This window comes from Rhodnius prolixus, unplaced genomic scaffold (genome assembly GCF_049639745.1).
Source record: "Rhodnius prolixus isolate KJV_2025 unplaced genomic scaffold, Rpr scaffold_10, whole genome shotgun sequence".
NCBI classification, from domain to species: domain Eukaryota; kingdom Metazoa; phylum Arthropoda; class Insecta; order Hemiptera; family Reduviidae; genus Rhodnius; species Rhodnius prolixus.
In genome coordinates this window covers 12990326-13003235 of record NW_027411615.1, presented here as the reverse complement: position 1 = coordinate 13003235, position 12910 = coordinate 12990326, and the positions used below count along the sequence as shown (strand labels likewise).

Here is a 12910-nt window from a genome sequence, read left to right as displayed (position 1 = left end):
ATAAAGATGTTTTACTTCACTGACTTTCAACCAAGTAGTGTGGGTACTTGTACTTAAGCTTAGGAGTTATCTGTGTTAATATTTTTTAATTTTTTTTTGTAGAGTAGGCTGTGTAATGATTATTTGCGTTATTTAATAATAAGATAGCCTTAGGTTTTTCTTAACAATCGTCCGTCAGAGGCATGGCGTCAGTGAAAGCAGGGAATTTACTTAGTTAGGTTTTTATTAATTAATTTCAATATTTGCAAAAAGTATTAACTAAATACAGCCTATAAATAGGAATAATAGCTACTCATTGAACATGAAAGAGACATGACAGTTCACATTTGATAAAAGAGGCTACCGCAGGGTAATGGATTCACAAGCTGCTTGTGCTGCAAGTAAAAAACAGTGTCAAGATGAGTGAATAAAATAATGGATAGAAAACGAAATTGTCTGCAACGATAGAACACTATCCGGGGCAGAATTACTTTAAAAAGGCTCCTAGACACCGTTGTCTTCAGATGTTGACTCGCCTTTTAAATTAAAAAAATAAAATACTCATTTAGTTGATTTCATTTTGATTGAGGTTAGTTTTTTCAATTTGGAATTTATATCACCTTTACTCTTCGTCGCATTACTCTTCCTCCAGTCATCTATAACCTAACACCTCTACCAGTAGTAAACGTTGCCCGCTACCTTGGGCTTTACTTAGACCGAAGACTCTCTTGGAACCCCCACACTAGACTTAAAAGAACAGAACTGAACAGACGCTATCGACTACTTAAAAGACTCTTAGACAACAGATCAAAACTCTCTCTGGACAACAAAAGACTAATTTATACAGCTATTTTAAAACCCATCTGGGCGTATGGAATAGAGCTGTGGGGTTCAACCAAATGCTCCAATCTTCAAAGGATTCAATCTCTACAATCTAAAATTCTTCGAACTATTGTAAACGCTCCTTTTTATGTCTCCAACTTGACTATACACACTGACCTTAACATTCCTTTTGTCACACAAGTCGCTAAAACAAGATACAGAAAACTCCACTTCAATCTCATATAAATCCTCTAGCTAAAAATCTTTCTTCTAGAACTCTTTCTGACAACCCGACAAGACGCCTTAAGAGACAGTGGCCTCGTGATCTCCTCTCAAGTGAAGAGAGCGACTAATAGCCTGTTTTGGAGTGTTACCACTGGGTAACTTCTCCACTCGTATTCTTCTGTTATTTGTTGTTACCCTGTTATCACTGTTACTTATAGCGCTAACGCGCTGATTGTAGCAAAAATAAACGCAAAAAAAAAAAAAAGGAATTTATAAGGTTGAAATTGTATCTACATTCCTTAAAATTCATTTCACTACATTCTACCTGTAATGTTGAGTAATGTGACGCGATGCGCAATAATTTTATCTCTTAACATAAATTTTATTGTACGTTATATGACGATTAATAAAGATAATGTTTAAATATAATATATACTCGTATATCATGAGGTTTGTACAAGTTATGAACTGATGAAGTATATAAAATTTGAACTTTAAAAGTCATTATAGAGAGGTTTGTGATTGGATACCAAATTTTCTTTTTATTGTTAGGCTAGGAAAAACATATTTTTTTTATTTTCGTGAAAAACAGAAGTTTTGTAAATCTATGTGGTTCACATTACTGCAGAACTTGATGCCAGGTTCTCTCCGTATTTCTATAAAAAGCTCAGTTTGCTTCAGTTGCCTGCCAAACCCAGGCCAGCTAACATCTCATATATAAACTTTAATTTTAAACGATATATTTAATTTAAAAAAAATAAAAAACACAGAAATAGTTTTTTTTATAATTTAGTGGTTTAATTTTTTTTTTTGTTAGCGAAAGGTGTTTATTGTGTTCGACAGATGGAGTTTTCTATTCTCATATCAGCCATTTTCTCTTGCTTGAAAACATGATTTGAAAGTGCCCCTGTGTTTTTCTATATAGAATTAAAAGGAAAAAGTTCCATATTTCCTGAGAATAGTTAAAAACTATTATTATCGTTGCATAGTGCTTTTAAAAGTAATTTAAAAAAATGCCAGTACTCGATTCACCTACATTTGCTCCAAAATTTAAAGCAAACACTATAAGATCAGGTACCTGACAAGCAAATAATATTATTGCTTAAATAAATCTTAACTAAAACATCAGCGAAATAATAATTAACAATGGTTTCTGTATTTTAATAAATAAAAGTATGACAGTCTTTAACCATTATTTAAAAGTATTTAGCTGCTATTAAATCTCAAACAAAAAAAAACAAACTACATTTAGTAGTTATGCGTTATCAACCACTACTAACCAGCTGAAATTGATTAGACCCTTAGTATATTTAAGTATGTGATTTTTAAATCTAGAATTTGGAGATTAGCATCAATATAACAAATCAGAATATTTTTTAGATTAAAGGTCCTTAACAAAGTTTTATAGTGGATTGGTTTTTATTGGAATTGCTTAATCTTGTTTAATAACACTATTCAAATTAATACCTTCTGTACTTATTTATTTAACGACAACATTTCTCTCCCAGCTTTGTGGCCTATATTCTACGGTTCATTTATATTGGCAGACCATCAGAAAGTCTAGAATTATTTTTTAGTTTGAGGATATTTATTTTCTTGGCAAATGTTTTGTAGTTAACTATATTTAAATTATATTAAATATTCATTTATTTAAGTATCTTTAAATATATTATTTTGTTTAAATAGTTTTATAAACTATTTGTTTAAATTGGTACCAATTAAAAATCAATTAATTATAAAACAGACCCTTCAAACATTCTGTCATTCATTAAATATCTTTTCTAAATCTATCATTTCTTGTTAGGTACTGTAATTTATACATTTTGGCACTGACTTCAAAAAATAGAGCATGATTCATAGAATCTAACCGACTTTTTTAACATCCTGTTTATTCATTCAGTTTCTAATCGCTTTAAGTTATATAGAAAATAGGGCGTTATCTATCTATTCATTGGGTTTGCATTCAATTCGTGATTAAACTGAAAATTAAATATTGTCAGGTTCTTTTTATATGTTAGATTGGCAAGTTTGTTCATCATTCGCTCATAATATATCGATAATTCTCGTTGGTAAATAATTTTTTTTTTTCTTTGATGACTTTAGAGCACATGGAGGCGGTTAGCCTATTAGGCCCATGGAATCATCAACTTACCATCTATTTTGGTTCTTCCTGTTCCTCTTCTTTTTTTTACGTGGATTCTTTAAGAAGTTTGCTCTTTGCGGCCACCTCAGCTTCCCACACTACGCCAAGATACATACTAAGTGTTGTTTCCATCACGTATCCTTGGGCAAACCTCGTTCTCTTTAACCAATTCAATCCAATCGTGGTTGTCCTTAGGATCTTTTTCCAGATTCCCCCCCCCCCAAAAAAATCTTCGTATTTGTGATAGCTATCTTACGCTTCATTTGGTTCATTAAATTTTAGACATCTCCTTGCCTTTGTGAAAAGATGACTTCACACATTATGCACTCAAGACTATTCATAAATTACCACACAAAAAAAGTCAAGCGATCAACCAAAACCAGTCGATGACCAAAAACAAGAAGTAGGCTATCCAAGAAAAGATTTCAGATGTTTCCGTGACCTAACCCACAGGAATGCAAATTATTCTAATTAGTTGTAATGTAAATGTCCTCCAATTAAAAAGACATTTTAGTTATCATTGTTATCTTTAAATCAGTAAATATAGTGCTCATAAATTTTTGGCATTATTCCATATTTGTTGGCATATAAACTTATCATGACGTCACCAATTAGAACGCCACTATGCCTACAATCCTGCTATATTTAGTTTTACTCCTTCCTCGTGTAATCATTTTTAGAAAACTGTTTTTATTTTAATTATTTTATTATTATTATTTAATGATTTAAGGCGCGTCAACATCTCAGTTTATTGGCGCCCGGAGCTTTTTCCAGTGCACTGCCGGCCTCCGGACAGTGGTCTCTTGTTACAGACAACACTGTCCATCACCGGACAGTGAGCTGTAAGAAGCTCCTGGGAAGAGAAAATCTAAGGGTCAGCTGGATTCGAACCCGGGACCTCTGAGTATTCGCAGATACTCAGTATACGCTAACCGCATAGCTAATCCCTTCCCTGATTATTATTATTTCACATATGTTCATACCTTAAATACTTTCATCAAAACTTATGTATCTATTTTGTTTTTTTAATTAATCATTTTTTAAATTTGGACATCTATTTCGTTGCAGTTAAAAGTATTTAAACATGCGTATTTCGCCAGTATCGTATTAATCTTTAGCTGCTAACTTTTCTAAATCTAAGAATATTGTTTTTTAAAAAGTAAAATTATAATTTTTAAAAAGTAAATTTATTTTAATTTTAAGAATAAATTTTATTTACGAAAATGAATTGTTCCTGGATTTAAATGAATATCAAGCAAATAAATATGCTAAATAATCGTCATGTAACATCAATAGCGTCAATTTGGCAGTCCATAGTAAGGCCAACGTCTTTCAGGAAAAAAATAATGATTAAGCTTTTACCAAGCTTTTTTTTTAAGTCAAAGATGGAAGTGAGCAAGAAATATTTGACTCAGAAGTAGCAAACAGAAATATTTTTTCGGAGTAATTCCTAAAACATTTCTTTAAATTACCAGAACTTTTTAAGGATTAATCAAAAGTTGGGAGACAATCCACTGCTTTCCAAATATTATTTGCTTTGTGCTTTCTTTCGTTGCTTGAAAAAAAAGTCATTTTTGAAATTTAGTTTTTTTTAAAAAAACTATTCTACGGTTTCCAAAACTCAATGAAAGTAGTACTTAGTGATTAATGTGGAACTTATTTAGGTGTTTACTCTTTAAAAGTTAATATTGGTTTTGGCCCAATTTGAAAGTTTTTGTCTAAGTAAGTTTGCTGCACTACTTCTACAGTAATAGCAATAAATTCAATTTCCTCTTAACTCATATTTGTTCAGATTTCAAAAGAACAGTTTCAACTACATATTTCTTTAATTTTCTTTATTTTTGCTTCAAGTTTGTACATTGAATAGGTTGCAAGTTTGGTAGTTTTTAAAACAATTGATTGAAGCTTCATATGTCGAAACAAAGAGTATTGTTGTTACGATATAGATAGCGACTAGTAGAAAAGTTAGTTTATGTTTTGGAAGACGTATAAACTATAGAGGTTGATAATGGCTGCCTAGATACATATATTGGACTTCAGAGCATGATAAACACTGTCATTGTTTGGAAAAAATAAATAAAATAAACAGAACTAGAACTTGTGCTACATATTCTTCAATATGCTTCCTTACTCTTCATATTGTCTTATGAATGATATTTTGATGTTGCCTTTAATTGCAACTACCAGTAGATTTTCTTTCGAAGTTAACCCTATGAAGCAGTTTTTCCTACTGATTGTTTTTTACTGGAACTAATTTTTGAAATCGCAATTTTTTTCCCTCCTCAAGATGTACACGTTTTAAAGCCATTAAATTATGGTTTTGAATTATATTCGTACGAAACGATCAAACCGACTAAACTTAGTTCACTCATTACATACAAGCTGAGTATATTTCTTTTATTTTCAACATTTTCCCTTAAAAAATTCGCTTATTGCAATATTAATAAGGGGTTGGTCAAGAAACTAACTTTTATTTTATTTTTACTTTTTATTGAAGGATACTTTAAAACGTATTGTTCCTGTAAAATCTCAGTTTCGAAATGTAATCTTAATTATGATCTTCATGCTTGACAGACCAGAAAGGAAAATTCGAAGAAGTTCAAAACAAAATTGTCATTGCAAGTTAGGCTAACAATTAATTATACTATATTTATTCCGGATTGTAAATGCTTAATAATTTTTTACGGAATTTTTAATATGTTTCAAACTCATGTCTGCCTTATCTTTTAATATTCCTATTACATGCTGCGGGAGAGGGTAATAAAATTTAATATGGCATCTTCTTTTTTTTTTTTTTTTTTTTTATTTGGGTTTGGCAGGGTTTTCTGTCTTTGATTATTGTGGCATTATGCCCACATTTACAGACTGTAGGAGGACACCTTTGCCTCACTGTTTTTGCTTTGAAAGATTTTTCCTACCTCTATTTTATTATTTTAGAACTATACATTAGACTTAATGTTTTTGTTTTATAAAAAAAAGGCACATAATTTTTATTTCTACCAATAAATGTTGTGTAATTTTATCGTAAAAAATGACATAAAAATTATAAATGTCCCGTTATGTGCAGTATTGTCTCTAACGAGAGGACACCGTCTAGCAATCGCCAGGTCACCAAAAAAAGGCTCCAAGCATCAATTACCTAAATTGTTAAATGATGTTTGCTGCTCGTCTCTGCCTTCGAAGATGATCAGTAGTTAGACGTAAAACCCATCTGAAAAAATAGCCATAACCTCATTTTTATCAATATACGTACCTACTTGCACCTAATGAGGTATTATATTTGTTCTAAAGTACGAGTATTTACTTACACAAGATGCTTCTGATCCTTTCTTATTTAATAAATACAAGAATACAAACGAGGCAAATAATTATAGTATCCTTCTGTCAGAATCCTTACAAATATCAATAAAGAACTTATTAGAAGAGTGGTTAGCATATACTGGATTACGACGCGGAGATCAAGGGTTCGAATCCAGCTGTTGGGCCTTTAGATTTTTTACTTCCTAAAAGCTTCTTATAGCTCACGGCCCACAGTGTTGCCTGTAACGAGAGAACTCTGTCCAGAAGACGGCAGTAAAGTGAATAAAGCTCTCCGGGCACTAATGTTGATCTCAGGTATAGTCGCGCCTGACATTAAAAACAATAAATAAAATTAAATAATAATTTTTGGGGCTTACAAGCATTTATTTGACAATATTTAGCAATATTTAAAAAAAAAAAAATTGAAAAAATCCAGGACATAAAAAGGTACAAGATTTGTATTAATTAATATTAATGTCAATAAATATTAACATATTTGTGGATGTGAGGAGTTGGATAGAAATTCTGACATTTCTAGAGATGCCAGCACTGATTTCTGAAGGGAGTAAATCTGAAGGAATGTTGTTTACAGTGTAGGGAAGAGATTGCCCAAACAGATAAGCAATTTGGAGAGAACGTATTCTATTATCTCATAATTTAATCCTTAATTTATTATAAATGGATTGAATCAGATGATTAGGTTGTTCCTGACTATGTAGGGCTTTTTTATATTTTACACCCAAGCAAAAAAAAAAACAAATGGTATTTTGACATTAGGTCTTTTATCGTACTTAAATGTTAGAGGTTGTTGCGGAGATGATTTTTGTATTAGCAGCCTGAAGCATCAATTACTTTCTTAGACTAGAAATCTAAATCGTTTGTTCATTTGGAATGTTTGTAGATTTGACTAAATCGTATCTCAAGATCTAATGATTTGGTAGCCGAACTGTGTTTTTAAGATTTTGTGTTAAGAACAGGGATAAGGTAGATTAAGAATATTGTATTCTTGAATGAATTTATTTTCATTTAAATTCAATTTAAATTCTTTTTTCTCTCATCATATCCTTTGAGATGTATTTCTGGTGTCTGCAGTATTTCTTTTTGCATGATTTGGCCATATTCAACGAGAAGTTTTACGCCTTAATGTTTGTTATAAACATAATTGATTTATTATCAGTAAAATGTTCCAATAAATAACCTTAAGTACCATGTTATTTAGTTACTTTATTTAAATTTAATATTGATTTATAAATAAACTTGTCGAGAGGTGGAGTTGTGTTTAAACTTGTCGTAAATGCATCTTTGTTTTCTTACAGATATATTCTACTTAAATTAAATCATGCCCCGTTTTGCCCGTAAAAAATTTAGAAGTAATGGGAAATCAAATGAGTTGAGGAAAACCTTTTTTTTCTTTTAATCTTATATAAGTCTTAGCCTAAGGTACCGAGACTCTGCCACTATTGAGTTTCCAAAATCTGAGACTTGGTCATGAGATCGTATCAGTTGCAACTTGTAAACTAGTAGAGTTTGTATATTGCAAACTACTATTAATTATTTAGGCAAAAAAAATTGTAAGGGGTTAAGTTTATTTCTTGGTTAGTAAAAAGTAATTTTTCCTACAAAAAAGGTCAGGAATTCAAATTGACAATATTAGAAATTCTTTTGTTCTTTTACTTATTCAGTTTTAATCACATTCTTCTTCTTAATTGTTTGGCAAATATGCATCTAATGGTGGTGGTTGCATGTATGGTGTGGCTAAGGTTATTTTCAAATTGTGAGATAGCTTATTACTGGAATCCAAAATGTGTGTGTCTAGACATTAATTACGTAAGTAGTTTTTAGCTTTAAAGTTAAATTACTGTTTTTTTTTAAAGCTTAAAAGTTTATTGAAGCAAATTGGTAATATCTGTATTTAAATGTTTAAATTAAGGAGTATGGTCGCCTGCGCAAACACCAGAAACTGAAAGGAAAAAATACGATTTTACTGGCGAAACAAAAAAAGAAAAAACAGAAATATCTAATGTAGAAAGTGAACCTCAACCGGCCATTTGGACACCAAAAAGTGCTGGTGCAAGTCCAACTCTTGAAAGAAAGTATAGAGCCGTAAACTTTCAGAGTCCACCGCCTAAAAGAAAGGAATATTTATCTTCTAAAGTAAGTACGCTAAATATAAACCTGTGATTTAATGTTATACAAATAATTGCAATTTAATTAACAATTAACTTAATTAAGGAGGAACCAGAATTGCCTAAAGATCTTCCAGTAGAAGGTGCGTCAAGATTAGTGACTAGTGCTAGTGAAAATAGTACCTTATCAAGCCAATTACGTCTTCCCCCAGCACAAAACCCTACTATAACTTTGTTGCAAAAGGCCCGAGGTAAGTAATGAGTCAAATTTTGCTATATTTTATTTAATAATTTAAATTAACTGAAATCGTATTGTAATTTCAGAAGGACAAATACCAAAAGGTGCTCAATATTTAGAAGCAAGTGAAATTTTAAAAGAAAGAGAAATTAAAGGAGTGAACCAGGACGAAATATGTAAGAGATTTATCATTTATTCATTTAAAATTAATTAAACTTAATAATTTATTTAAAAAATAATTATTTAATTACTAATATCTAATCCAAAGATTGTTTTTTTCAAGTGTATACAATAAAAAAAGAATATACTACAACTGAAGATGAACGCACAAAGAAAATTGTAGAATTATCTCCTAGAAAATTTGAAGGAATTGGCCCAACAACTAGAGAAGGAATTCCAACGGTTTTAAGATCTGTGAGTTATTTCTTATTTAAACTTATTGCTATCCATTCAGCAGTTGCAGTTTTTTAAAGTAGACAAAATGTCTGCCTTTTTTCAAAAATTAGTCAATTCGACAAAATGCCAATTAAATGCAAATTATTTTTACCATTATTTTGTTTGTAGGCAGTTTTCACGCTGTTTTTTTTTTTTTTTTTTTTGGCGCATCGACTGCTGAGGTCATTAGCGCCTTTTCACGCTGTTAATAATAATACAATTATGGGTTTTAATTAATATTAAATTCGTTTTAAGTTATAATCAAATCGGCGAGAATCATTGTTTCTTACTCGTATATTTGTCGTTTTGTCTAAATTAACTGCTGTAGTTGTTAAAAATATAAAATTAGTCACTCTCTGAGAAGCAATACACATTTTGCGCTATATTTAAATATTATGCTAGTACAGTTTATGAAATTGCATTTCAGGAAATAAAGGAGGATAATCAGCAGAAATGGTACAAACGAATGTATGATTCTCTTCATAAAGCAGATCATGATAGTGAGTATTTACATTATATTCTAAACTTTATATAAAAAAAATAGTAAATATACTCACTTGTATATTAAAATATTGATTGCTGAATTGCACAGATAATGAAATTGTACAGCTAACTTAATGGTCATATTTTTCTTTGTGTCTTAATTACAGAAGACTTTGTAACTGTGAGGTATAAAACCAAACGGAGAGGTGAATAACATAGGTTTTAAAAATTTGTGCATTTTTTTTTTTTTTTTTTTTTTTTTTTAATTTTTATTTGCCATTTACTATCTACAAAACAAACAATGCAATCAGCAAATCCGATGAATGATGCTATGGACGTGATTGGCTGGAGGAGAGAAGCTGCCCACTGGCAACACTCCCGCTTGGTTATCAATCCATGAGATGGTCGCGGGGCCAGCAACGCCTCAGCCGCCGTGGGGGGTTGTCCGGAATAGCTGTGGAGGCGAGATTTTGGATTAGAGGATTAGAGCATAGAGAAAGAGAGTTATGGAATTTTCGGTATTTAGTTTTAGCTGTTTCAGCCACGTAGGGTATGTTGAGATCTTTATGAAGAGAAGAGTTTGGAACGTAGAATGGAGCATCTGTAATTTGACGGAGAATTTTTGATTGAAAGGCCTGGATTTTTTGTGAGTTTGAGCGTTTGGTTGAACCCCACAGTTCGAGTCCATAAGTCCACATTGGTTTAAGTATGGTGTTGTATAATAGTCGTTTATGTTCTATTGGAAGTTTCGACCGTCTGCCAATTAGTCTTAGTAACAGTTTATTCCGTTTGTTGAGTTCCAGTCTTTTTAGTTTAGTATGTGGGTTCCATGTTAGTCGTTTGTCGATATACATCCCAAGGTAGCGAACTAGATTTGCAGGAGAAAGAGGTACAGAGTTAAAGCTGACTGGTGGAGAAGTACGGCGTCGCAGAGTAAAAGTGATGTGTTGACACTTCTGAGAGTTAAATTTTAATCGCCATTTTTTGGCCCAAGGTTCAAGTATGTCTAAGTGTGTCTGTAAGTGAGTGGAAGCTGTTACAGGGTCGGAACTGGAAGCAAGAATGGCGGTGTCATCAGCGTAAGTGCATAGTATTGTGTTAGTGTGAGTCGGTATGTCTGCTGTATATACAGTATAGAGAAGAGGACCAAGTATACTACCTTGAGGGACGCCGGCTAGAGCAGGAGAGTAATCAGAAGTGGCAGAGCCACAACTAACCTGAAAGAAACGGTGTGTAAGATAAGATTTCATAATTAAGTAGTAAGTAGAAGGAAGATTTCTCTTTAACTTCCACAACAGCCCCGGATGCCATACCCGATCAAAGGCTTGAGCCACATCAAGGAAGGCCCCGGAGCAATATTGTTTCCGTTCGAGAGAAGAAGAAATGGCGTCCACTACTCTATGGCATTGGTGTATGGGACTGTGTTGTTGACGAAATCCAAACTGATGAGAGGGGATGACATTTGCAGTTTCAAGAATAGGACAGATGCGTTTTAGCAATAATTTTTCCAACAGTTTCCCCATGGTCGGTAACAGACTGATGGGCCGGTATGAGGATGGAAGATGAGAAGGTTTGTTCGGTTTGGGAATCATTTTTATGACTGAAAATTTCCATAATGCCGGAAAGTATGTAGTTCTTAGTACTGAGTTAAAGATGTAGGTGAGATATACTATTGCCTTTTGTGGTAGATGACGAAGAATTTCTGAAGTTATTAAGTCAAAGCCCGGAGATTTTTTCTTTGGTAAGGATTTTATTAAATATTTTACGTCAGAAGGAGTGAACGCTTTTGGAGGGAGACAGAGAGGCAAGGCGGTATCTAAGTCGGTTAGTATTTCAGCAGAGTGTATGTCGTCACTAATGTCAGGATGAGGTGTGAATATGTTGCTGAGGTGGTCTTTGAATTCTATGGCTTTCTCTAAGTCTGATTTCGTCCATGTTCCATCATTACGTCTTAAAGGAGAAGGAACAAGTTTGTAAGAGAGTAGTCGTTTGGTAGCGGTCCAAAGTGATTTGCGGTCAGATGCCAGGGAGGTAACATATTCTTCGTATTTCAGGGATCTGAAGTTTTGAAGTTCACGTTTTAACCGTCTAGTCAGTCTGTTGTAATTCAGTCTGTCACTCGGGTAGTGAGTACGTTGCCACACTGCTCGAGCTCGTCGTTTTTCTCTTATTAGCATTCTGATTAGAACAGGAAGGTTACGTGTTCGGGATTCGGTCTTGTAGAAAGTTTGTTTGGTAGAGTCCCAAATGGAAGTTTGTATTGAAGTAGTTAGAAAGTTTACTGCGTGATCTATTTCATCTGGCGTTTTTAGAGAGATTAGCAGATTCAGTTTGCTGTCAAGGGTATTTTCGAAAAGTGTCCAGTCAATAGGTCCAGTAATCAAGGCAGAACGTGGTAAAACAGGTTTTGGAATCGTGCTGAGGGTAAGAAGAACAGGGCTGTGGTCAGAGGAGAGGTCAGTGAGTGTGTAGGTGTCGAGATATTGAGATGAGATTTTGGAAGAGATAAAAATGTCGAGTATGTCTGGTAATTTGGATGGTGATGTCGGCCAGTATGTAGGTTGGTCTGGAGAAAAGACGGTATAATGAGAATGAGTGAGTGTGTGTAGAAGAGTTCGCCCGCGAGGATTAGAAGTTCGGCAGCCCCATTGAGGGTGTTTAGCATTATAGTCCCCACCAGCTAGAAATTTGGGTCCAAGAGTAAGGAAGAATGTCTCGAAATCCACAGAAGAAATAGATTTATTTGGAGGGCAGTAAACTGCTGCCAGAGTAAAGTTAAAAGGTTGGCAGTCTAAATTAATTGCTGCAGATTGAATGAGTTCATTTTGATAAGCAGGTAATCGGTGGTGAACCAAAGTATTTTTTATTAATATTGCAGCTCCTCCATGGGATGTATCGTCTGGGTGATCGGTCCTGTGAGTTGTGTAGCCGGGTATGTAAAAGTTAGATCGTCCTGTAAAGTGAGTTTCTGTGATAAGTGCTACGTCTATTCGTTTGTCATGTAGGAAAATGTCTAATTCGTCTCTGTGAGAGTTCAACCCATTGGAATTCCATAAGAGAATAGTGAGCGAATGCTGAGAATTGATCATCGAGACAATTTAGGAATGAGCTCAGTAACGAGAGACGTGAGAAGAGTGATGAGAGGTGTGATGAGAGATT

General features: G+C 33.2%; 1 protein-coding gene across 7 annotated transcripts in view; it reads left to right on the top strand.

The window, feature by feature from the left end:
- LOC141456878 (uncharacterized) overlaps positions 1 to 12910 on the top strand; it is an 85962-nt gene that overhangs the window by 48208 nt on the left and 24844 nt on the right. For 6 of the 7 annotated variants that reach the window (XM_074133223.1, XM_074133227.1, XM_074133224.1 and 3 more), the window contains 6 exons: positions 8400 to 8623; positions 8702 to 8846; positions 8920 to 9009; positions 9117 to 9247; positions 9696 to 9768; positions 9919 to 9957. In XM_074133223.1, the coding sequence (XP_073989324.1) occupies positions 8400 to 8623; positions 8702 to 8846; positions 8920 to 9009; positions 9117 to 9247; positions 9696 to 9768; positions 9919 to 9957 (702 nt within the window). The remainder of the gene's footprint in view (positions 1 to 8399; positions 8624 to 8701; positions 8847 to 8919; positions 9010 to 9116; positions 9248 to 9695; positions 9769 to 9918; positions 9958 to 12910) is intronic. The other variant, XM_074133225.1, reaches the window with a different exon arrangement.